The 27,070-nt window shown below is 47.7% G+C and overlaps 1 protein-coding gene across 3 annotated transcripts in view; it reads left to right on the forward strand.

Annotated features, from left to right (window-relative positions):
* The window catches only part of Myo61F (unconventional myosin 61F), a 159,327-nt gene that overhangs the window by 35,268 nt on the left and 96,989 nt on the right, over nucleotides 1–27,070 (forward strand). The window contains exon 1 of one of the 3 annotated variants that reach the window (XM_084598448.1): nucleotides 3,604–4,328. The exons of 1 other annotated variant lie outside the window; for it this stretch is intronic. In XM_084598448.1, the coding sequence (XP_084454574.1) occupies nucleotides 4,311–4,328 (18 nt within the window). In that variant the 5' untranslated portion in view covers nucleotides 3,604–4,310. Of the gene's footprint in view, nucleotides 1–3,603; nucleotides 4,329–27,070 lie in introns of those variants that run through there. One more of the 3 variants, XM_084598450.1, reaches the window with a different exon arrangement.

A 27,070-nucleotide genomic window follows, 5' to 3' on the forward strand; every position in this document is an offset into this window, starting at 1 on the left:
GCATCAGTGAAGAGGCTATATATATTTTGCACTTTTCGGAGGCTAAATAAGTTTAATATGTTCTGTGACGTCTGGATAAAACGAAAATCATAATTTGAATAACATGTATGATGTATGCGGATGTAAATCAATTTCACTTTTTGTCGTTCATTGCTCAAGTCGACTGATAACTGCTGATGGCTAAATTCATGGGGCGCTCTGTCCGTTCGCGCCTGGTGGCGTAATGGAAGAAATGAAAATAATATTTCACACCTGAAACCAATTGATACATTATATTATAATATGCAATAACGTAACATGGTACGTTATTGCAATATTCATACACTTACACAAATATATTGTTGTATTTACAATACAACAATATTTGTATTATACGTACAAATCCTCGTGGGATCGATGTCGAAATGATAAGATCGATGTAAGAGCGATCTCACAGTTCACCCCCTCAACGGAACCGTGTTCTCTTATTAGGTGTATATATTAGCATAATTCCCTGTTTCAGCAAATTAGGCAGGCACCGATAAGATAAAAGGCCATAAATGATAGGCAAGGTAGAGAGAAAATAGCGGGAACCGGGTCAAGGAGGAGCAGGAGGAATAAACAACTTTATTGTCGATATATGTGTGCCTCCGATGTAGAGTAGGGAACATCGAAAGTGAGGCACCGCGGCATCTCACAGCAGTTCCGTTCGACTGTCTCGAATATGAGGCTACTGCCGAGAGCTTCATGTGGGCCGCCAGTCGACCTAGCCGGAACGCTCAGTGGGAACCTTTTGTGTCGTTTAATACCAAGAGGCTCGGGAGACAGCGGGCGTCATTCCGAACACAAAGCAACAAGTGGGAAGCAACGCCTAATCCGATGACGACGAGCTACAAACACCGTATACATCACCGTGGAAATAATGCCCCCCATCTGAGTCACAGCGCGTTAACCCTTAATTTTGCACCACAGACCTCTGCCGCAGCGCGACCTCCCAGGACATGCGCAAGCATAAATACACAATCACACGCACTCGCTCATAAACATGGGGCGTCGTGGTGGGACCTTTGCAAAGGCGCGGCTCCCTCTTGGCGGCGCCAGCGAAGCGTGTCGCTGTGTCAAGGCACCGCGGGGGTGGTCTCCTCTTTTACTTGAATTCGTTTTTCTTTCTTTCTTTGCTTCCCCTTCCTGTCTCGGGTCGCCAGTCGGGTGCCCCTTGCACGTGTAACGGTCACCCGCAGAGCAGGAAGCGTTTCCGAACGGCGTTTCTTGCCAATAAGTATTCACGCGCATGCGCCGGATGCTTTTCCGAACCAGGTTGAGCGCGTAGTGTTTTACGCAGGTGAACGCTTTTGTAGCGCACATGTTTTTATTGCTAGGCGCAGTCTCTGCCAAGAGTAAACAAGTAAAGGGGTTTGATTTCAGCCGCGTAGTGGATATGCGTAAATATAATAATATCCTTTATTTCACTGGTGAAGCCAGGTATCGAGTGCGGGAGAAAAAGCTGACAGGCCAGATTGACTGGTTCCTAGCTCTCCGAGTACAAAGTGCGAAAAACGAAATATTTTTGGCATAGAAAAATGAAAAAATCACAGCACAGTGATAATGCAGAAATAGTTTATTCTAGAAAATGAAATGTACTTAAACTTATAAAAACACCGGTGGTAACCGTACACGCCTCAAAAATGGTCATTGTTTCTTCGCACGGATTTAGAGAGCAACAGGTGTAATGCTCCAGTAAAAGGCTAAGAAAAAAAAAACAACCTGTTGCTCTGTGGCTTTTGGCAAATACGCTTTGAATCGTTCCTGAAGGAACTGTCACACAACGTGCTGAAAACCTTACTTCGGCGACTATTCCCCCTCCCTTGAAAAAGAAGAAGACACAATTTTTCTTCGGTTATCTCTTGTTTTGGTGAAGTGACCTAACTGCGCTGAATGACATACTACAAGAACGGCGCATCATAGCCAAAGCTGCTTTTGCGCCATAAAACCCCATATGACTATACTACAATAACGACAGCAACCGCACATTTAACCCCGCACGCATTTTGAAGGTTCTTCACTGTATAGTGTGTCCAAAGGCGGGGGACGGAGCTTAACTTTACCTTACCATGCCTAAAGAGTATAGTCGATCTCCTAGGTCTTATTTTGCATTCCGGCCAAGTTAGGAGCTGATAATATTCTGCAGGTTTCCTCTGGCAGAAACTCGATGACAAAAAAACATGAGATAGGAAACTAGGAAAAAAAGCAAAGGCATTGACGTGTGTCGCCCAGTTCGCCCGTAGTTTATGCGCTAACATATCGGGGCCCTTGGCATGTATAGATAACTCGCACGCGGAAATGAAGGTGATAAGCACTAAAATCGAAATAAAGTGCGACAAAACAGCGCCTCCAGCACAGCTTTGGCAAATTCGAAATAGTCCACGGTGACTTTGCTAGGTCGATTCAATTCATTGATTAATGACACCAATAGGCGTCACTTCCGCCCTAAAAGGACAAAAAATAATTAAAAAAAAAAACTGCTGTACTCACTCGAATAACGCAAAAGACTATACTCCTTAGGCAGAACAGATCTGGACTTGCCTATTCGTTGGCATTAAAAATCAATTGAAAAGACTAGATGGGGTACAAGAATTAAGTGACAGGAAGGTTTCTTTACGGCACCCTTTATAATTTTATTGATTTATGTTTGGACTCCTATCAGTACCATAACGAATAAAATTACTGAAATTACTGCTCGTAGAGCAGATCGCCCTGCACTTTGTTTCACTCACGAATTCCGCCCCTACGCTCATAAAAGACGAAGGTAGGAAAAAGAGCACAAAATATCGAGACAGGCCTGCAGAGAGCGGTTGGAGCTGATGGCTATACAAATTACAAAATCTCAGTGCCACACAAACTATGCCAGGGGGGACAGGCAGGAACGATCGCGTCGGTTGGCTCCAGGGATGCGATGTGGCGCCTGTCATACAGCACAGCGGTGCTCTATTTTCATTCATGCAAAAAAAAAAAAAAAAAAGCAGCACTCTGCAGAAGAAAAATAAATGGACAAGCTCCTCGTCCCCTCAAAGAGCGGTGCCGCCAAGACAGGCTTGCGGCTTCACCTTCCCTCTTCCCTTTTTCCCACACCCCTCTGTCGTGATCGTGAACTACGAGAGGGCTGAAACCCCCTCCCCCATTTTTTACACGAAAAACGAAGCCAGTTCGAGACCAGTATAGTTAAGGCCGTAAACCTGCTCCTTGTTGAAGAAACCGCGCCTTGCCTGACACAATGGAAATAAGAGAAAAAAACCGAGCCCTGGGTAAACAACAAATGTGAAATGAAAAGAAAGAGAAGAAAAAAAATGGTGTGTGCGAGAAACGAGCGGAACAACGTCTACCCCCCATCCGACCTTCTTGGACGACGGCGACCCTGCACTCCCCACAGGCTGCGACAGCGGTAGATCGCCACGCCGAAATGCGGCCGGACAGATGGCGCCACCGGTCCTCCCCGCACTCGTCGTATTTATCTTTGCGTCTGCCGCAATCTGCCGCCGCCTGCCACCACCCCACCCTTCTTTCTCTACCTCCTCTCTCCACTCTAAGCTCTTTTGGTGTTTTTATCGTTCAATCCCGCCGTCTGCTACTCCCCGTCGTCTGCTCCTGCTGCCTCCCAAACCAGTTGCGAATTCGCCCGCGTGCGGCACGTTTTGGGACAGCAGCGCTGCGGCGCAAGCAACACAACAACGCCCGGTCGCCGGTGCGCGCGCGGCACCGCAAAGACTCTCCCGACTTCAGTGCTTTTTATTTTCTCGTCAGTTCGTGCTTAGGGAAGCACACTACTGCCACGAAGAACAAGCAGTCGCGTCCTAAGTTCTGGCGACTTCCATAGCCGTTCTATTCTTTTTGTTCGCTGCGCTTGTTTGCAGTTTGCTCAGCGCGCCGGAGCGGCGCATGTGTTTTTTTCCCTTGCTCGCCGAGTAGTTCGCGCGAAACAGTTTTGTTGGAGCGTTGCCGACCTTCACGTGAGTTCTGCCCGGTGATGCCGAAAGCAGTCGCCGTTGGAAGAAGCTTTGTGGCGTGATGGGCAGCTACCGTCGTCGATGTGATGGTGCGAACGGAGCGCGCTCAACGGAAAAAGCGCTTTCATCGCCGCTGCTCTTGTTGAAGAAGTGAACAGCGGTGCCGGCGCCTGGCAGGGAAGCGACTGTCGTTTCGTTTGTGGTCGTGGTGTCACAGCGAGAGGTGGTGCGCTTGCCTCAGTTCGTGTGTCGTCGTCCTCAGAAAAACGTGCCCTGCGATAAGCGACACCGGATTTTCTACGGCTTGGCGGAACCGCCGGCGTTTGCAACATGGATTACTGGAAGCAGGTGATTCTTTTCACGCACGTCTTACTTATTGTCCTCTTTTTTTGTCTTTTGTGAGGTTGGTTAGCCCCCACTCTTCACCCTCAGCGCGCTGTTGCGCACGGGGATTTGAGGAGCGTGAATTTGAGAAAGAATGGGTGAAACAATTCGAATATTCCTCAAACTGGTTTAAAAAGAATGAGCATATGTAAAAATTTCCGAGAAGGTCGCGCTATAAACAAAATGCGATGCGAAGGATAAAGATGAGTGCTTGATGGTTGTGCATTGCTCGGTGGATCATGTGCAACCAATTAAAGGAGATGAGATGTAAAGGTGCAATAATGCATGACGTATTGTGACACTTTACGCGTACACATGCTTCTACTATAAAAGGAAAGAAAATTAAAGCAATCAGATAATTATTACTTCTTCATCGTGTGTGACAAGCACATTTCTTCTGATTTGTTAGCTTTCCTCTCTGCGTACAAAATTAAAAAAAAAAGTAGAAAAAAAGATAAAAAACTTTCAACTTGACTAGATAAACAACCGAAAAAAAAATTCTTTTTTTTTTTTTGTGTGAACTGTTTGACATCAATTATAATCAGTTCTTATAGCAGAGAATTTCTCTGTGTCAGTAGTTAATCAGCATCGCTTGTGAATAGCGCGGAAACGCCCCCAGCGTTTTCTTCTGTCAGCAGACAAGGCACTTGATTTAGTTTTGTCACCACACTATACTTAGCCCCTTTGACATCGTTACAACGGATTTCATGGCGGAGTCTGGGTTTATAATGACGCGTGTGTTCAGAAACCCTGTGTACGCGTTTTTTTTTTTTTTTGTACCTGTGTATAAAAGACAACATAGCGTCCTTACCCGTAATAAGTGCAGATGCATGCTTTTCTAACTGCTAAAAACTCTCGTTTGGGTCGTCGCCGGAGACGAAGAAAAAGCTCGGCGTAGCCTTACAAGTGCGCTGCGGCCGATATCAAAATCCACCCTGGTGTATCAGGACACTATTAATAGAGCTAAGCTGGAGGAAGAATTGCCCGGCCACGTGAACCTGTTTCTAATCGTTGTCGCGTAAGAAAAATAACGCTTCAAATCACCTAGAACTACAATGTAGCGCGCAATTAGCTACAACGAGATTACGGAATTCGAACGGCGGGGGAAATTACTGCAAACGCGAGAAGCAGTAATGCAACGAATATGATAGTTCAGATGGGTAATAGTAATGAACGTGACTTTTTAGCAAAATCGCCCTGCAATGAGCAATTTTGTGCACTTTAATTCCAGGTACCGAGTCTTTCCGCCCTTTTAGTCGCTCTAGCGCCGCCGCAGTCGTCGGTCGTTTAGACCGGTAAAAACAAAAAAAAGGGAGCGACTGAAAACGAACAGGCGAGAAAGCAAGATTTGTTTCACGTCTTGTCTTGCCAGTGGACCTCTTTCGTCCGACCAATCGCATGATACGCAGGCCGAGGTGACAGTGACGAATCGTTGCTTGGTTGATGTTTCGCGTCATTTTCCTTCGTCATCACTGTATTTTACAAATATTGAGGAATCTAACGGATCCACTTGGTTCTCAATGTAGCGACATGTGCATAAAGGAAACACACGTAAGGTCGCGTGCGGAAAGCGTCACCCTACCGGTGTGGTCAAAATCTGATGCTTTTCGGTGTTAACGCGGGGAACGACACCCAAACCGAAATAAAGCCAGGCTTGCAATGACGGACCGAGGTCGTGAAACCACGTGTTATATGGTTTCAGATATAAATTGTTTTCCTGTTCAAAGCATGGGGTTATTTTCTCAGAGTGGGACGAGGCAGCTGGCGAGGTAATCATTGCTGTTAGTACTTTTATGTTCGTCCGTGTGGATTCGTTTCTTCGTTCGGTGTGATTGATTGTGACAGACACCACCCCGGCCGTCACAATACTGCAGTCTGTGCTAAACCAACTGCCGCTGTGTACACCAAAAAACCAACGCACTACTCCTCAAAACTACTAACGACGTCACAAAATCACCGTCACGTCTAAAAACCTTACGTGACGCAAGAGGCAACAAAACCTCACATCACACACACCTCTCCACACCGTATCTTTCCGCGATGCCTCTACACGCCATGTTGCCTCTACACGCCATGTCGCAGGCACATATGCCACATAACAGCTCAACGCTGATACAAAGAGTCCTAGTTAAAAGGCCCTCAATTAGCGAACAGCGTGAGAAAGAGCGTGTGCGAGCGCCGCTGGCGACTTCGCACGCATCTCCCACGGATCTCACACGCAGGGCACACTGTAGTACTATTGTGGCGCCTCCTGCAGCAACCTCGTTTCTCTCTCCACCCTCGGGGCGGTGCACGTCAAGACGCCACTGGTGACCACGTGCTTCGAGCTGTGACGCGGCCACCCGCGAAGTGACCCGTGGGCGACTCGAATTAAGGCCCCTGTCTCGCAGCAAGCCACCGTATATAAACACGACAGGCGGCCGATCACCTTGCGCTCGTGTATTCATACACACAGTGTGTACACAGCGAAGCCAGTGGGTGTCACGTGGGCGTCGCAATATGTGCTTGTCGGGATGCTGACGCATGCGCCACCTAATTCTGGGCTGCTTGCTGCGGCCTGCCCGCAGTGTTTATTCCTTCTCGTGTGATAGATATACGAAAGTATACATTTGGCAGCCGAGTTTCGCAGGTTGTAGATATGCGAAAAAATTATCGAGACACTCCATAGGACGCCGGGGTCGAAGGACACACACACACACACACACACACACACACACACACACTCACACACACTCACACACACACACACACACACACACACACACACACACACACACATATATATATATATATATATATATATATATATATATATATATATATATATATATATATATATATATATATATATATATATATATATTTCTGCGCTTCATATGCATCCAACAAGTATCTTTTACCTACTATTAATGCGGAAGCACATTTTGGCTCATAAGTGGGAAAAAAAAACGACGTTGCCATGAACGAGCAAATCAGCTTGCCTGGCCCAGGCACGGTAGCACTATACTGTCGCCATGGCCGATCACGCCTCGTATAAAACTGCAGCACACTCACGTGCTGTGAAATGAACATCGTCGTCTTCGTAAGGTTCCATCCGCGTCACTCCTTCGTTTAACCTAGGTTAGGTAAATGCGCCATACACATACAAGATCAGGTAGAGTGCGGCCGAAATCGCCTAGCGTATAGTGTCGGGCGAATTAAGTGGTGTGACAGAACTCTATATTATGCTTTCGCATTACTGCACTTAAGCAGGCTTATGTGCACTCTGAATTTTTTTTTAATCCTGTATCGCATTCCTTTGTTGGTGAAATTCGGAGACCAGTGCATGTCAAAGTACGTGACAGCAAGAGTAAAAAAAAAAAAAGGTAGCCTGGAACGATTATGAACACTGGTGACATTGTTTGCGCTTTCACGTAGCGCGGCAAAGGTGAAAGGGTAGGAGGACGAATAGGTTGAAATCGGTGGACCTCCAGGAGTCGGCACACTTTGCTTTTCGGCGTTTGACCTCTCTGATCACAACACATTCCTGGATGGTTTAAATGATGTAATCTGGTTGTTTAAGGAAAACAAGAAATGGATGAATACTGAATCTTCGCTTTAAGCGTAAGCGTGATAGCACTAACACCGGCTTTTCATTCCACAGTTTGTTTTAGTTCTCTTGTAATTAACGGCATACAATCGGAAGCACATGCATATGTCGTCGGTTCGCGTCCTTATCGCGAACTATCTTGACTAGCAGATGGTTGCTAAATGGGGAGATAAACGTTATGACGTCACCTTGAACACTGCACAAAGGGCGTTTGGTTGGTTGGTTGGTTCACAGGAAGGGAAATGCGCAGTATCTGTCACACTTGCTCCGTGGACACCTGAACCGCGCCGTAAGGGAAGGGAGGAAGGTGGGAGTGAAAGTGGAAAGTGAGAAAGAGGAGCCGTAGTGGAGGGCGGGCGTTTGCGTCACAGTTTTCGTCACAAAATCACACATGCGTTTTTCAGACGCTGCCACGCCGCCGCTGACGGTCACTTTTCGGGCGAGCGATCTGTATGTACGCTATCGCCTAACAAAGATGACAGCAAGCGCGCAGAAATAAACTGCGCGCTGCTACTTGGACGAATATGTGTATCGCATCCTCATGTCACTGCCGACAAAGCGGCGATGAGTAATTGGACCACGAGATCCGCCACGGATACAGCGAAAATGACAAAGTATAAAGCTCTCCTGCTGCGCGCATGAAAGCGCTCCGCAGTTATTCATCACATGTCGCTGTGAGAAATGGCGGACAATGACTGAGGTTTATAACGAACGAACTTGTTCGTTTTTATTTCCCCCATAAGGACGGATGTTTCATTTTCACCTATCTAGAATTTTTGTTTTCTTTTCGGTGTCGATAATTTCTCGAATCTTCGCAACGCCACGGGCATATTGTTGACTGGCCCTCTACGAAAACAGTACTTACTTTCGCACACCATTTTGGGACATCGTATGGTTTGCCGTTCAAGCGTATAGTTCTACTGCTCAACGATACGCGATGCCTGCCTATATCAGGCAGTGCACGGGCAGCGTAGGTAATGAAAGTGCAGCAGCGCATGCGTGGCGCCCATCTTTCTGATCTCGGTCGATCGAGGAAAACGAATCTTTATCATTTGTGTATCTGTATATATATTTTTTTTGTACTAAGGCGAGCACACACACGCTTTATTTTGGATGATTTCCATTGTTAAAGTAACAGCATAGAAAGAAGGGCCAAGTTTATGCTCGATCAATTGGCTGGCTCGCTCTTCATTTATAGAAAATTACAGGTTGCAATTATAAAGGTTTACACGTTTTCTCTGTAGAAATTTTCTCGACAAAGGGGCAATTCTTTCACTGCCAATTTTTTCCCTGCCCTTCTTCTCCCTTCAATCCGCCGTATAGTTAAAAAGTTCGTCACGCTGACGTAACAAGCAACTGCAGTCATATCAACGTTGGAATCTCCACACACAGACGCGAAGCTGAAAGCTTGCCACCGATCAATGGCTACGACAAACCATTATGTTGAAAGTTTATCGGGTCTAGCTAAACAGGCGCCTTAATAGCGAACTCGCTACATCGTTCAAAAGCGCTCTTTAAATGCATGTGGCACCCTTCCTACATCAATGACCTTGTCCCGAACCACTTTTGTTTACCCTCGATTGGCGACTGTTTTTATTCACGCTAGTTGGGGATATCGAAGGTAATCGAGAAGTTCTAGAATAATCCGTCTTAGCTGATCTGAGCTGAGCTCTCTCTTGTGGTGTATACAACTGCGATAGCATCGATCGTTTACTTGTGCGATCTAAGCGAGGCTTCGCAAGGCTTTTAGATGAAGTTTATGGAAAATAGCAGTCTTTCACGAAAACTTACAGGTAGCCCTGGTATGTGGCAACAATGTATTTATATTTTAGTCACACATTAATACATCATTCTTATTGTTCTTTCTCCCCCTAACGTATTTAAAACATTAAGAAACAGCTGAAATGACTTTGTCATAACCATAAAGTAAACTTTAAACACAAATATGATTTTCTTTAGAATGCTCAAGTATAATCTTGCAAGAGCATGTTCGCCCGCCTGGTTAAGAGGGTAGACAACTCAACGCTTTGCAACGACCAACAACGGAGTCGACACCACGACCAATACTTGTGACTCATACGCTCACTTCTGAACGGATACTATGGAGTCAAGTTCGTGTACAGCTTTTTCTTTATTCGAAGACTTGCCATGTGGCATAGAGCGGGGCTGTATTTAACTTAAATTGTCTTCAAGAAACCGGATCAAGCTGCGGCTCCTAATGTTGTCCATTAGACACGAGTGCAGGTCTTGCTCCCGTGCAGCCGACAGTCCAACCTCTTGCAGTCGTCTTGTTCTTGATGGCTGCATCTCAGGGCATGTCCATAAAAGGTGGCGAAGGTTCACCTCGGCGGTTGTCCTTGGACACTTCAGGCATTTCCTTGAGAGCTCCATTGGCACGTCACCGACGGGGTAAGAGCCTCAGCAGCCCTAATTCTTGTAAGGGATACCTCCTCCATTCTCGTTAGGTTATGCGAGAGCGGGTATGTGCACGGGGGAATTAGTGCACGTGCACTTTTTCTTAAGTGTAGTTATTTACTTGCAGCTTCTTCCACGCCATCATTCTAGCTTCTGTTCGATCTTATCACAGATACATGGGTCCGTTGCTAGAACGTTTCGAGACCTGCAGACCATCGCTATGACGTGATGATCAGTAACGTCATCAACTATCACGGTAAATAACTATCACTATCTTTCTAATGTGATGACGTCATATGTTTACCGTTAACGGTGTCGTAAATTCTCATTGAGGTGCGTACCAGTCTTATCTATCTTATATCATTATCATGATTGCAACTAGTAATTTGTACACAACGTTGCTATAACCTACGCTATCTCGTTAACAATACTGATCCTCTGCTAGTGCCCCGCCGGGGTGGTGCAGTGGTAAGACGCCCGACTACTGTGCCGGAGTTCCCGGGTTCGAACCCGACTGCGGCGGCTGCGTTTCGATGGAGGCGAAACGAAGTGGCGTCCGTGTGCTGTGCGATGTCAGCGCACGTTAAAGATCCCCAGGTGGTCGAAATTACTCCGTAGCCCTCCACTACGGCTCCTCTTTCTCTCTTTCCACTTTCATTCCCACCTTCCTCCCTTCCCTTACGGCGCGGTTCGGGTGTCCACAGAGCAAGTGTGACAGTTACTGCGCCTTTCCCTTCCTGTGAACCAATTTAACTTTATCCTCTGCTAGTTGCATGGTCATCGTTAGTTATCGTCGTTCTTATCGTCTTTAACTCGGTTACTCATCTCGTGGTAACAGTCTTGTCCACGCCATTGATTGATTGAAAACTTTATTGAGTGCATAGGAATTTTCGGAGTTGTTGGTGGTCCGCCTATTCCGGCAGCCCAGTGGCCTGCGCCGCAGCGTGGGCCCTGCGAACCAGTACTCGTTGTTGGTCGGGGTCCTCGCTGTGCAGAATGACCCCCCACTGCTCCAAATTGGAATTAGGAAGTTTATCGGTAAAAGGATTAATTGGCATGCCCGCACCATATGAAAAGCCGTAGCTCTATTCCTCCACAGTGTGGGCACTCTGGTGTATAAAGTCTCTTTACAAACGCCACATATGAGCCAAAAAACGCATCTCATTAAAAGCAACGCGTTTTAACAATATATGAGGTTGTGCACGTAACCTGTGGCACAGTCAGGGGAATGTGCGAAATACTTCTTGTTAAGACATTTTTACTGCAAGAACAATGGGAAATAAGCTGGAACAGGCTGCGTGAAGTATATTTGTATCAGTTGTCTTTTCGTTTTTACTTGAACATTAAATAACCTTTAAATCAAAGTAAGAAAATAATCTTTAGTTTGATAATTGTGTTTACGACACAATATCTCAATTTATTTCTTAATATTTACCATTATAAGATATTGAACACAACACAACTTCAGCACGATATTTACCCTGAATGTCAAACTAGTCTATGCGATACAATATGTAGCGATATGTCAATTTCTAACTTTAAAACAACGTCCAATGTAGCATTTAACATTGCTATAAGTTTCATAGTTGTGTAACGCTATTTTACCGTTCGCTAGTAGGTGAGCTAGAAAGCGAAACAAGCTTTGTGACTTTTGATCCAATCGGACTTACCCAAAGCACCTAAAAACATAATAGCTCTGTGAAAGTGCTTTTCGAGCCCGTCATCTTGCTCACATGCAGGCTGTAGTGTGTGTGGGCCTATTCAATTTAATTTCAGTTGGCTTTAATTTCCCAGAAAGTTCTGGTCCGTTACCTGGGGCCTATGGAGTCGTGAACAGATAGCTAGGCGAGCGTTACAAGAAATAACACTATGTTGAGGCGGTAAACCTCAAGTTAGAATACCAGTATGAACACAACTATGGAATTCACACATGTTTTTAATGCTTCTTACGTCGTATGTCTGAACAGCATCACTAACGTGGCAGCATGGGCTTCGTCGTTAAGACGTGAAATCAAAGGATAAGCGCGCAACAACGCGAAGATGAGAAAGGACATGAGGCACGTGAGTACTAACAATTATTCCGAAACGCAGGGCGTAATACGAAGGCAAGTCGTGGCCTGTCATCACGCAAACACAGCAGGCAATATCATCGCAAATATTTCAGTCATTTTCTAGACAGAGCAATAGACAGCTTCGAGACACAGGAATCACCTAATCTATCGATTATTTCTGCCTCAGTGATTTCGCGCGTCAGTTTGCAACTGCGAACACTTTGATTCAGCACAGATGCCAGCAATTAAAACGGCACTAGGTGTGCCATACTTTCATCAGTTTTTGTTTTACATTTCCTACACTACTCATCAAGGAACTCTCCACACATGCCACGCACATTCCTGTGATGTTCACGGAAACGATCGCTAACACACCTCCCTACATATACATTTTCCCGAAAGATATTCGTATGTACGCTATAGACAACTGACTCTGTACATTCAGCCATCTTATCTTTGTGGTTCTTTTTTACACCCAACAGTGTAAGGTGGGCTGGGCTTCGTCAATCTATCCGGAGCTTGTCATAAGTGGAAACGACAACTGTAATATTCGCCCTTTGCCCAATATTTATCAGACAATGTGGCAAGCCGTGAACGTACGAGGTGTGACACAAAAGAAGCGAGACTAAGTGTGTAGCTTGAAAAAAGAGCGGAATTGTAATGATTGAGTGGGTTCTCAGTGGGCAGACTAACCGTATTGTTGTGCGCCGGTCGATGTCGAGCGGTTGTATCCCATCGTTACAAATCTCAGGGATTTTTTTTCCTTGGGGATCAAGAGGATTCGAGCAGCTGAACTTGTGACGGTCGTCCCCTGGGGGAAGTAGCAGGAGCGAGACAGAGCGCTTGCGTAAACCATCCATCCTACGCTCACCCAGCCCCGTCAGTGGAGCAGGGCGACCAGTCGCGTGTCCGCGCTACGCCGGCGCCAAACGAGAGAGAGAGACTGAGAAAAAGGCTCGCCCAACGAGGACCGATGCTCGGTGATGCGACGATAATTAATCGGGTCATCCGATCGACTCTGCGCACCGCAGGGAAGGATGGAGGGTGGTATAAGTGGCCAGCGGCAGTAGATCCTCCGTGCCCGCTTCCGCTTCCCCCTCATTGCGTGAGCAGTTGCGGCTGTAGCTGCTGCTGCCCAGAAGCTGCCGTCGCTTTCGCTGCTGCCGATGCTGCGTGCGTTCACCGGCCTCCTTTTCTCGGCGTTAAAATGGGGGGGGGGGGGGGGGGGGGGGGTGATGCGGTGACATCGTTATACTACTGCCCCCGCGCCCGCGGGCTGCGTCGCCGACGACGACAGGCCGCAGCTGTGCTGCTTCTTTCTTTCTTTCTTTCTTTCTTTCTTTCTTTCTTTCTTTCTTTCTTTCTTTCTTTCTTTCTTTCTTTCTTTCTTTCTTTCTTTCTTTCTTTGGCTCTACTGGTTTCGCAGCTGCCCGTCCTGTGGCCGATATCACTGCAGTGCTACAGGATGTTATAGCGCTCGCAAATCGTCACTGATGACCTGGAAGTGAAAATAAACGAAATAGAGGTGGCTCGTGAAATTTATGCTTTCGGTGACCTAAACAACTCTAATTAACGCGGCCGCGCCGGTGTGTACTTAAGGCGGGTGCTAGTTTTCTGGCGGAATTGCCTAGCGAACAGCTGCTGCGGGCAGCGGATGCGAGGCCGTACACCTGCTTCCACCAGGTGGCCGCTGCGTTCGTTTCGTTAGCTCCGTGAGATCGCCGTATTTTTTTTTTTTTTGTGTGATTTGTTCTCTGATAGCGGTTGTAGCTGTTTCGTGCATCGTGCATGCTTAGTGATGTCAGTGCACGTTACTCCGGGGGGTAATATGGAAAGTTGGACGAGTTAAATTAGATAAATGGTGAAGCTATGACGAGAAAAAGCCAGGACCAAAAGAAGGAATAATGCACAACATATAGCGCTTTTGTTGTGCCGTGCTACTTATATTTGTACGTATTTTTTTTTTCGCGCGCTATGTTTTCTCTCTGCTCTTCTTGCAATAGAGTGTCTTACTATACTACTACTTCACCATAAACCACATAGAGTAGACTAATCCGGAGTCCTCCGAATGGAGTCGTTCAAACCTCATGTGCTGCTCCGGAACGTTAAACACACCACCAAGAGCCCGGCGTTCTTGCTGTCTCCTATACTATCGTCCGTGTGTTGTTTTGAATAATGCCCCACAATTAAACTCCACATACCGTACCATGCCATACCATATCTTACCATACCGTGCCATGCCGCGCTATACCGTACCATACGTACCATGACGCCCCGCCGTGGTGGTGCAGTGGTTAGAGGGCTCGACTACAGTGCCCAAAGACGCGGGATCGAATCCCGGCCGCGGCGGCCGCTTTTCGATGGAGGTGAAAAGCCAAGTGCCCGTGTGCTGTGCGATGTCAGTGCACGTTAAAGCACCCCAGGTGGTCGAATTACTGGTCGAAATAGTACAACTGAGCAAGAGCCTGCAGTATACTATCGCGTTGTATAGCGCTAGTGAGTCACCACTTGTGGCGTCCATTTCTTGCGTTATCCTCCGTATGTTTGCGCCGCTTATTTCTTTTCTCCGCTCTGTACGCAGGTGTCTCTCGCAAGTGCAATACCAACTACCTCACTCATCCGTATTGCCAAATTGTGACTGCTTGAGAGAGTAGGGCTGTGTGCGCGCAGTGCGCATACCGAGCTCATCCGTTGCGTTCGTGCTAACAGCTTCCACGTTTCATGCCACTGAGGTTTCGGGACTTCTCGCGTCTGTGTGCCCCTCCTTACCTAACCGATGAGGGTGAGAGGAGGGCGGCTTTGCGACGACTGTAATTTTGGCATTCCTGCAGCGACTGGTGGACGGCATCGTTGTGCTCTAATTGCACAAAACCGCGTCATTAACAAGGAATGTGGTGGGCTTGTACGTTCTGCGGTCGAGCGCGCCGATCTGGCGTTTTTCTTCCCAATGTATAAACTTTAACAGCATGACGTACCCTGTGGCCACAGCTGTTCGCGGCACAGATCAATGACGTTTATAGTAGAGCCGGAGAATGTACGTCGTCCTATCATAAACGCCGTGGCTGTGCTTCGTGGCTCGCAACGTGTCCGCGTACGTTGCAATATCGACATGAAGTCACTTGCCTATATATGACTGGTTGACTTCAGATTTCTGGCCTGGTATCCAATTCCCTGGTTATCAACGGGGCCTTATTTCTTTATTTCTTTTTTTTTTTTTTTTTCATTTAACCTCGACTTCAGATGCTGGATCGGCGCACATAGTAGTCGACGGCAGCACTAAGAGCCGAAGTTTCTTAATATTTGCTGAAGTTACTTAATCGCCCTCTCCCCTCTCTCCCAAGGTGCGTTGGCTGCTGCAGTATGCATCAGAAGTGAATAAATTAAAAAAAAAAGAGGAAGAACAGTAGAAGTAGTTGCCAATAGCAAACTATAGGGTGCACTGTGTTTTATTACCTCGCCGACTAGCCACCAGCCCAAGAATAGACTAAAGCTTGGTCCCCATGTTACGCTGTACTAGCACGTAGACACACTGTGCATGGAAGCGAATTCACAGCCTTTTCTTTCAATGTGCTATTCATAGAAGTGAATCGTTTCATGCGAAGTTTGCGTCACTAATATTTCATGGTTGTTTATGCCATCTGGCGGACGCAGTAAATAAAAATCTAAGAAACAGTATGGTTCGTAGCATGAACGGCAGCATGTCGGCCGCCATTTTTGTTCAGGCAGATTTTGCTCGGACTATCAGTGTCAATACGTGCATGTACAGTATATAGATAGATATATAGATAGGGAGGAGGAGAGAAGGCAAGGATGTTAAATTAACCAGAAAGGCCTCCGGTTCGCTACCCCACACTGGGGAAAAGGGGTAAAGAGGGGGAAGAGAAAAGGGGCGTGAAGCACAGTCAGAGTTTGTCGTTCAAAGCCGGCGGCTGTTAGATAACTAAACAGTGCCCTGTATGCTTTGAACGCAGTCGACTGTCGTGGCCATGGACCAAGGATCTTATCGGCCGTTAAAGGGCGAGGATCGAGGCGGCCCAGCGCACAATGCAGCTGATGTCTCACAAATGCAGGGCATTCACATAGGAGATGTTCTATTGTCTCTTCGCAGCCACAATTTTCATAGGCAGGGCTACTGGTAAATGATACCTGTACCGTTGCGGAAAAAAGTAAGCGGAGCACGCTTTTTCCTCCTACCATTTTTCACGCGTTACATAATTGAAACTGGCAGTCGTGGTACGTGCTAACCGTTAGAAAACGCCAGTGCCGTTTCACTTTGATAAATATTGCTTTCTTATCTCCAGTGCAGAAGACGTGTTCTTAATTCGAACAAAAAAGCGTGCTCCGTTTACTTATGTCCGCACCCGTACAATCCTGGGCAAAAATGGAGAGACCACACCTCGGCGAATTATACGCCAAGACTGAACATACGTAGTTGCGAAATAAAAATTTATATATATATAGGCTTGTCACATGTAACAGCGAAGTAATCCATAAACGAATGCTCAAGATTTTTCCCTGTCATGTTGCACGTCATTGCATCTACGTGACTGCATACCTTCGTAGGCGGAAGCAAGTTGTGATGTAAATGAAAGGCGTAATAAGTTCTGTTGCTGATGTGCAACGATAAAATGAACTTGAACGTGTTAGCGTGTGCGCATCATCATCATCATCATCAGCCTGACTATACCCACTGCAGGGCGAAGGCCTCTCCCATATTTCTCGCAATTAACCCGGTTCTGTGCTAGCTGCATCCACTTGACCCCTGCGAACTTCTTAACCTCATCTGCCCACCTTACTTTCTGCCGCCCCCTGCTACGCTTTCCTTCCCTTGGAATCCAGTTTGTTACCCTAAGCGACCATCGGTTATCCTCTCTTCGCACTACATGTCCTGCCCATGCCCATTTCTTCCATTTCTTTTTCTTAACTTCCGCTAGAATGTCGGTAACTTGAGTTATTTATCTGACCCACTCTGCACGCTTCCTATCTCTTAATGTTACCCCTACCATTTTTCGTTCCATAGCCCTCTGGGTTGTCCTCAACTTAAGTAGAACTCTCTCGGTTAGCCTCCACGTTTCAGCCCCATAGGTGAGTACAGGTAAGATGCAGTTGATGTATACTTTCCTCTTGAGCGATACCGGTAAGCTGCTAGTCATAATCTGCGAGTGCTTGCCAAATGCGCTCCATCCCAATCTTTTTCTTCTTATTTCCTTTTCTTGGTCCAGATCTGCGGTTACTACCTGTCCTAAGTAGACATATTCGCCTACTACTTCCAGTACTTCGCTACCTAATGTAAACTGCTGTTCCTTCCCGAGGCTGTTGAACATTACCTTAGTCTTCTGCATATTGATTTTCAAGCCTACCTTTCTACTTTTCCTGTCTTGGTCACCAATCATTATTTGCAGTTCATCCCCCGAGTTGCTTAGCAAGGCAATGTCATCAGCAAATCGCATATTACTGAGGCATTCTCCTACCCTTATCCCTAACTGCTCCAATTCCAAATCTCTGAATACTCGTGTCTCCTTGTCTAACACCTTTCTTTATGGGAATTTTGTTACTTTCTTTATGCAGAACTATGATTGCTGTGTAGCCAGTATAGATATCTTCCAGCACTTTCACGTATACGGCTCGCCTACCCCCTGATTTTGCAATGCCTGCAACACCGCCGAGGTTTCAACTGAGTCAAATGCTTTTTCGTAATCAATGAATGCTATGTATAAGGGCGTATAACATGCCAATATTAATTGTGACTTTATATCATTATTAGCTGTGTGTGTGTTTAACTCAAAAGCGGCTGATTGACGAGGAGCAGGGTGTCCATTACCACCCGGTCTTCCCTCCACCTGAGCGTATGGCTAAAGCCGGCGCGAGGAAGATTAGTGGGAAAGGTAGCGAGCCACGCAAACATCAGTTGCAACCTTGTGTGGCTCGGCAGCGCTTTCGCCTTCGTGCCCGCAACAAGACAGCCGAGTGCGACGCCAGACCATTATGAGAGGGGAAGGGAAAAGGCGGTCTCCGTAGAAAAAAAAGGAAGCCGGGCTGAGGGAGAGCTCTCTTCCTTTGCCGCCTCGACCTTTTGGCCTCCGCTCAATCACGCGAGGGAGGGTGTTCCACGGAAACGAGTGTTTTTTTTTTTTTTTTCTGCTTTATTTTTCTGAAGAGAAAAGTAGACGACGAAGAAAAACGTAATTATGGGAACAAATAGGCTTCTCACCCATACTTCGAAAATGTTCGTAGTGTTCTGACATTTGGTGTTCCCATTTATATTTCTCGTCGCTGTACTTACACGGAGGTCTTCGCGGAAGGTTAGCAGGCGCGTCCAGGATGGCGCGGAAGAAAAGGAGAAAGTCTGAGGAGGATGACGATGCGTTCGGGGAGGAAATCGTCAGACTGACTTGCTAGGAGGACTGAATGCCTGCACTCGACTGTACGCGACAGGCGCGAGAAACAAAGCAGAAATGACACGTTGCGCGTGTAGCGGTGCACCGCAGCGAACAATGGTCCACCGAGTCAAGGAAGGGCGCGAGTTCCTCGGAGGAAGCTTGCAGCTGCTGTCCTGCTTGTTTCTATCATATTATTGTAGCGGCGAGGGCCTCGAGTGCGGTGTATGCGATTGCCCCTGCGTGTTTCTGACTCGACCACATGCAAGCAGAGGTCATTGGGTGAAAGGCAAGGCTTATTCGGCAAAGCGCCCCCGCGGAAGTGAACCTCGCGTTTAGGTGGAAGGCAGTGATGGGACCGCGTGTACTTCACTGTAATAATGATGGGCGGCTGCATGGAAAGAGCAAACTATACGGGCAACGCGTTAGAGCTGTCCATTCAACGTATCTTGAGGGTTCCGCGCGTTATCTTGCGCTACGTGTGGTCATGTTTCCGGCCAAATCGGACAAGTACGGCTTTCCTAAAAAATCTGCAAGCCACAGGGTTTGCTTAGAGTCGCATAAATTAGAGATGAATTTACACCACACCCGGAGTTCCGTATCTCAGTATAGGAATTAAAATGCTCGCCCTTCAACTCTCTGGGGGTTGGTTTCGAGCCTGGGGGATTGCCGCTGTAGTGGCCCAATATGTGGCTGAAAATTTAACCTTGCGGTCTAACGAAGAAAACTCTAAAGGTTCATCTTCAAGGAAGTTTGGCATCATACAGATTTTCTTGGAAGCGCAGCGTACAAGTATGCCTGCCACATTTCTTATTCTGCGGTTCTTCTTTCGTTGACACGCGCAAGAATATTGAATGAGCACTTCGTCTACGTAACTTTTTACTTTGGTACGGGTCTGCTTCCGTTTCCTGCTTCAAAAAAAAAAAATGCAAAAAATAAAACACAATCAACGTGTCTCTGCACGATGGAAAAAAAAATATATAATAAAAATACTGCAGAAGCGCGTAGGCAAGCTCGAAACAGGCGCGGAAGAGAGCAGTCTCAAGTTCGTCTCCTTGTGACAGGAGCGCTGCTTTGATTTTTTTTTTTTTTTTTTTTTCGTTCACGACGCGACCAAGCTGGCGTCTCCCAAGCTTGCACGTATCTTGATTGACGTCACAAAATAGACGGGTTATCTTTAGTATTGCAACTCCTGACGTACACGTGTCTCTCAGTCCTCCTTCCTCTTTTTTTTTTTATTTTTTCTCTTCGCTCCTGTTTTGTTCGTTTAGTTCGCTCGTCCGCTCGCGCAAGCGTTCGCGGAGAAACTCCACGCGGCGTTGGTCGCGCGTGCGGCTCTCCTTTGAGGGTGCGCTGCCTAGTTCTCCTTCTTGCTCTTTTCGCCGGGGTTTCTTCCGAGTGGAACAGTTGGGACGGGGCCAGGTAGGTCGGGTCTTCACTGCGCTGGCTTTCGTCTCCCGTGCGGCTCCGTGCACCTCTCGTGAAAAGAATTAAGAAACGCAGGGAGAATAAAGAAAGTTTCCTGGCAGGCCGGGGTGAAGCCCACCCCGTTTAACTAACCGGATATAAAAGAAGAACCAGCCTTTATAGCTACGAGTTAGCGTTCGCAGTTGGCCGGGAGAGAGGGCCGTCCGCTGAACAAAAATATTGCGCCAGCGTGTGTTGAATGAGTCGGTTAGCGAAGGCCGGTTAGGCGAGGCTTTTGGGGGCACGGCTGAAACCGCGCGGTTACTAGAGTGAGAGCGATAGCTGTAGGCTTGCAAGTCTGCCTTTCCAGGAGCTTCTCAAGTTCTGTATAGCGAGGAAAGGAAACGGTTGTGACTGTTTCGGAACCATCCACACGACTTGAACGGCAGCAGGGACAGGCAGTTGACGGCATACTGACAGTCACTGCCTCGTACAGCGATCTGCTCGGTTTCTATGTTTTCTTGCCCCCCCCCCCCCCCCCCCCTCGGGAAAAACGCACATTTTTTTCTTGTTTTTTTTTTTTTTTTTTTTTTTTTTTAACGCTGGTGCGCTCTGCTAATTGAGGTCGTCCTACAACTCACAGCGAATTATTATTCAGGACTTGCTTCCTTTTTCACGTTGTTGACAGGACAAAGTAGTTTGCAATAAAACTGTATATTATCTCTGCACTGGACTACCTTGATCATGCGGTTCTTCAAACGGCTATGTGGCGCGGTATCTACAGCTATCATACTCTAGCTTAATTATAAGCTATCAATATTTTGAGGTGTAGAAAAGGCACTCTATATCAGCAAAGCGAATTTAGTAGTGTACAGCCAAGCGTGAACAAGTATTCCTTTGGTGGCATAGCACTAGTATCAAGCAGCTTCTTCAAAGGGCACACGCGGCAATGTCTTGAACATAATTCGTCCATGTTGCATTATAGACCTGCGGCGACATACACATGCACACACATGCACACGCACGCACACGCATACACACGCACACACACGCACGTTTAAGAATAAGAGTGACTGGCGGATAAGAACACTGCGCAGTCTCTCTGGGTTCTAAAAAAAGCAGTCCGTGCGACACGGTCCTTGTCCTCCAAATATGGCGAAGCGCTGTACCTCATGCACGCAATGAGTAGCCTACTATTTACTCTAGCCGCCATAGCTCGAAGCGGTGAAGCCCTCTTCCAAAGCACCCGCCTCCCTCTCCCTCTTCTTCTTCTGCCCTCTAATTAATGGCCCGAAATGGCGACACCTCTGCCCCAATTAATCTTGGGCGCTGGTAGCGAGCACTCGCTTACAGCTATGCTTTCCCTATATACTTAGCACGCCCCTATTCGTCTGTAGTGTGGCGAGCGGGGCTGTCTAGATCCGTGCAGCGCGGCTGGAGCTACGGTCATGTTTCGACCAATCGGGGCACCTGATACAACGCAGTGTAAAGCTCCACATTCGCTGTTGCATGTGGATGAGTGACAGCTTCGCATCCTTTTTAGAACTGTTCTGTGTAATTTTCATTTTTACTCCTTACTTTCATTATCTCATTTAGTTCGACGTCTATCACCGTCATTATTTCAAATCTGTTCCTTACACATATTCGCTATTTTGTCCACTCACTGGACAGTTTGTCACTGCACGCTTTTATCACTAGATAACTTTACTTCGTTGGCTATGACATAGTTGATTTTCTGAGTTTATGGGTAACTGATGTTACGATCGTTGAGGTCACAATTACTGAAACTACCGATAGAAGTTGAGAGGAAGTTTCGTGTCATTCAAGTGGCCTCTTAACTTCGCTAACTTGCGCATATCGATAATGATTTAACGTTAGACCTTGAGTCTGCTGCTCCATGACAATACAGCCGTTGGCCAATAAGAAGGGGGGGGGGGGGGGGGGGGGGGGGGGAAGTCTGTCATCTAGAGTTAAGCGCTGCACAGCTCGACTTGGACAGCGCTTTCCAAAGTGGTGTCTGGTTTTGGAGGGGATGAGAGCTCTGTATGAAAGCGGGCAGGTGACTGCTCGGAATCCGGCGCGGTCCTCGCCGCCGCGGCAATCCGCCTTTTGCGCGAGTTTTCTGCGCATGCGCGAAGCCCCAGCGGCGACTGATGAAAACACATTGAGAGGCGTCGACGGCGCTTCTCGTCGCCGCACTCATAGCCAACGCACGGGGGCTGGAGGCGCGGTACGTTCACAGCCTCGGTAAAACGATGCCGACCACCTGTGCCGCTTACGGCTGCCACTCTCGAGGCGTGCCGGGATGCAAGACGCGTTTTGTTAGGTTTCCTTCGGCGAGCCGCGACCTGCAACGGCGTGAAGCTTGGATTAGGGCAACCAAGCGTCAAGACGTGAATGGGCGACCTTGGCAGCCGACTGCGTGCTCTCGACTGTGCGAAAAACACTTCGTTACAGGTATACGTATGCATCTAAAGGAAATGTGCATGATGAAAAGTATCTACCGGAGTTTGCACCTCCAGTGATAGCCGCAATGAGCACTTGTTCGGCGCGTCTGATGGCGATGTATTTTGTCGTTTATTTTTTTTTATGTGCGAAGGGGCCGGGTAGTGCAGATATCACAGGTGGCTGTGTGCTCTAGACCGTAATATTTAGCATGTTTTATCGCGACTGCCGTCTGACTAAAAAAGAAAAAGTTGGACGTTTGTTGTGATGCACCGCCGTTCGCGAGCCGAGTGGTTGAGCTGGTCATGAGGCTCGCGAACGGCAGTGCATTAAAACACCGTATTTTTTTTTTCTTGTTAGTGAGGTGGCAGTCACGATAAAACATGCTAAATATTACGGCCTAGCGCACACAGCCGCCTGTGATACCTAAGCTACCTAGCCCTTTCGCACATAAAGATAAGAAGGGACAAAATACATCGCCTTCAGGCCCCGGTGCAACTGAAGCAATCACGCACCGAAGAAATCCTCATTGCAGCTATCACTGGTGCGCTACAGCCTGGGTGAAAACTCCAGTAGGTACTTTTCATCATGCCTATTTCGCTTAGATGCATACATACCTGTAGTATCTGTGTTTTTGCCGCTCGGAGCATATGACACACTTGCACGACGCACAGTATTTTTTTTTTTTTAATTAAAGGCTTGCCTTCGTGCACGCCAAAGCATCCGGATTTTGTTCCTTTGGTGTACGAATTATCAGATGCACTTCGTTAGGGAGCTTGATAATCGTCGTCTTCGTCCAACCGTTTGCAACGTCAAGGAAACCGCCCGGCACAATAAATGAGTCTCCTGGAGGGTTCATGCTCGTTCACTTGCAGAGTGGATCGCTCTGGACGTAGAACAGGGTTGGTTCCTGACCGAGATGCGCATCAGATATGTAAGAGATTCACATGTGTCACCAAGTTGTTGATTCCGCAGAAATCGCGGCGGAGGCAGAAATGAACGTTGGAGATCCTTTCACAACAGAATGACCGTTCTCTGCGCAACGAGAACCTTTTCACCACTGCGACTACATCCGTTCTGACTCCAGAAACCGGCTACAGCTCTGAATCATCCATTGCCAGAAAAATGCAGCGCGTTTCCTGCAGGTATGCATTCCGGCCGGGACAATGCCCTTTTCACGGGGTGTGTATATGTGACTCTCTGCCGATCTTCGTGGATGAAATCCTATAGCTGCACGGTTGTAGATGACGCGAGGAGGAAGCGACGCCCATTGCACCATGCCGGCGCCGCGGTGACCGCATTGTGCTCGGTAACTCAAGACACCCCGCGCATATGCGCCGCTCAAAGTCACAGGAGACGATTCCACCTAGCTCTGCAGCATCAACAAACCCCTGGCTGCGTTGCCCTTTGAGATCCCTCTCTCTCTCTCTCTGCCCCCCCGCTCTCCTGTCTGCCGAAAACCTGCACGCTGAGAGCGTCTCATTCTGTCACGTCGAACACGGCCCGCGCTACACGCTCTTACAATACGAAGATAGTATATGCGTACGTGCGTTATGAGTGGATTGTGAAAACGCTCTACCTTCCCCCATACTGCGTGAACATGATATGCTGCAATCACTGTCACTACTTTCCGCTACGAGGCCAAAAAAGGGGGGAAGCTTTCGCTTTCTACCAGCGTTGGCGTGGCAATTTCGTATGGTGCGCTCTCGCGTCGTCTGCTACACTGCCGCTCAATGTGTTTCCCGCCCGCTCCCGCATGATGGCGCCACATCCTCGCGCAAAAGGCGGATTGCTCAGCTCCGCTGGCGAGCTGCTTGAGAGTCAATGGACGGCAATCGGGGTCTAATCAAGGGCGGCCTGGGAGACGCTTATCGGCGTAAGTGCGGGCGTAGAAGAAAGCGCGGGCGAGCATGCGCTTCCCAGAAAGGCGCTTAGCGGGGGCGCGTTCTTTTTTTTTTTTTGCGGCGCTTAACGGGAATCCCGTTGCACACTTCGTACGAAGGCGTGGGGTGCGAAGTGAGAGAGGATATTTTGCGGAACCCTCTGGCTTCGTAGCCCGTGCATTTCCAGCGAGCTTGCTCCTTGAAGCCGGAGAGATAATTTCGGTCGCTTCGGGCCGCGTCGACAAGGCAGTTGTTGCCATGACCGAAAAACTATGGCGGCTCGTAGCCAGCAGGGACGCTTGGGCCTGTTAAGGCGAAAACCTGGCTAGGCTATGTCGTGTCCGCAAAATCTCTAATCAAAATATGTCGCCGGATGTGACTTCGTCACCTGGGTGTCATAGTGAGTCACTGATCATTAATAGTAGTGATTAAAGATAATAAATATGATAAAATTATAGATTGCTAGGGATAACGAATCCAATTAATAACACAAATCTTTTGTGATTGTTAGTGATAAGAGTAGTAGTGATAGCATAATTTTGATAAGATAATTAGGGGTAGCATAATTAGTGATATGATCTTTAGTGATGTGTAGTTTGTGATAGGCAATAAAAACGCCGCGACAGCGCCAATCTTTTCGCATTCTTCCAATGCAGTTTCTGCACGACTTAGATTTTTCCTGTGTATATACCATGCACTTTTTATACAAACTGTTTGGCGCGACAGTTAATCGGTCACTTGAATGAGATCATCGACGTACCGTACGGCTTGAGACGAGTGGCGCCTCCTCAGCGCGTCTTTCATACAATCCTAGCAGGTGAGATGTAATTGAAGATCATGCTTTTGATCCGTGCACGCTTTCTTGTGTGGAAGGAAGGTAGAGTGATTTACAGTGTGCACCGCCCCAAACGAGAGACGATGAAATGCCAAGCAAAAAGGTAATGCACACAGTATAAGCGATGTTCTTTAAAAGGTTTTGTAAATTCCTAGCTGAAATGTGGATTTAATACTTGGTTTGAACGTCTAGCGCTGCCAGTAATTCGGGCACAGCAGGGTCGAATTGCCAGCCGCAGGGCACAGCTTCAGCACGAGAGATGGGCGCCGGAGACAAGCGATGGTGATGGCGATGCCGCAGCGTTTTCCGTTCTTTGTCTTCTTTACATAGCCACCAGTGCCGCTTTACTTTACTTTATTTTATTTATTTTTTACTGACGGCGCGTTGTCTTCAACGTTTCTCCTCAAGAGAGTCACGCGTGGCTCAGTCGTGCAGGAATGCGCGCGCCTCTCAAGATAACCAGTGGCATTTATCATCGTCGAGGGCGGACGTGTTGTGAAAAGGGGTGGAAGCGCAATTGCACGCAGAGGACGACTCTCAGGTGCCGCATAGCAGTGTCGCATTGCACCTCTCCGCCTCGCATCGCGTTCTAGGAGAGCGCGCGTCATTCGAACCCGCTTTGAAATGTGCCGATGACGTAGAGAGAAAGAGCGATATACTTTACAGGTGGCGAACGAGACGGAGGCCGGACGCCCTGACGTCACTGACGTCGCCGCGGCCGGCGCGCATTCTTCGCTCGTGCGCTCGGCTCGTGCTGTTGCAGCTGCCGTGGTCAGCGCCAAAGGAATGCGACTCCTTCGAGCTACTCCGTGCACCTGCAGCTGCTCCGCTCGCGGATTGGTCGACGTTCGCGAACGCCGGATACGGTCATCCTCTATTGGCGGAATACTCTGAAACCAAGAACAGCTCTGGGAAGACGGCAAGGAGACTTGTTTCCGGCCGCATTCTCGAGTCGGAAGTGGGAGAGTAAGGGGGGAGGGAGGAAAGACAGAGAAATAAACAGAAGAGAACATGTATTAGGAAAGAGGGGAGGCTGAATAGAGGTAGAAAAAAAAAAGATATGAGGTGGATGGAGAAGAAGGAAAAGTTTAGAATTCAAAGTTGGACCAGAAGATTCAGCTGCAGTGCCCACTGCCCGGTTCAGGGAAGGGCGGGCACGCGAAGGACTTTGAGCGGTGATGCGTGACCACGCATGCAAATGAAGGCAGGTGGGTCTGTCGCGATGCTGGAGCGACCCTTTAATACTCTGACCGGGCGGTTCCAGAGGCGCGTGACATAAAGTTAAATGTTTCAAGGAGAGTGGGAGGGTGTTGGTACAGGGACCGTGGATGAAGCGTACGGGTACGCTGCTCTTGCATGAGGTGAGCGAATAGAAAACATTTTGCGCAGCTCAAGAGAAGCAGTGGACACAGCTCCCGCGTTTGTGTCATCTTTTCTGTGTCCCCTCCTCTCTTCCTGCGCTACGTATCCCAGGACCGATTTGGGATGGGAGTGGGAAGATTGAATTTGTAACGACAAAATTGTTCTACTGCACCTATTCCAGTTGCTTGAAATGTTTTTATCATTTCCAAGCAATGTACATTACGAAACGGTAGTGACTTGGGCTTTTTACTGTCTGCAATCACTGGAGATTTCGAGCTTCCCAACGATTGTGAGTTTACCACTTTGCAAGCAAAATGGTAGGCACTTTGGCAATGGTGGCGC

The sequence above is a fragment of the Amblyomma maculatum genome, chromosome 3 (genome assembly GCF_055883805.1).
Source record: "Amblyomma maculatum isolate TAMU_Amacu chromosome 3, ASM5588380v1, whole genome shotgun sequence".
Classification (NCBI taxonomy): domain Eukaryota; kingdom Metazoa; phylum Arthropoda; class Arachnida; order Ixodida; family Ixodidae; genus Amblyomma; species Amblyomma maculatum.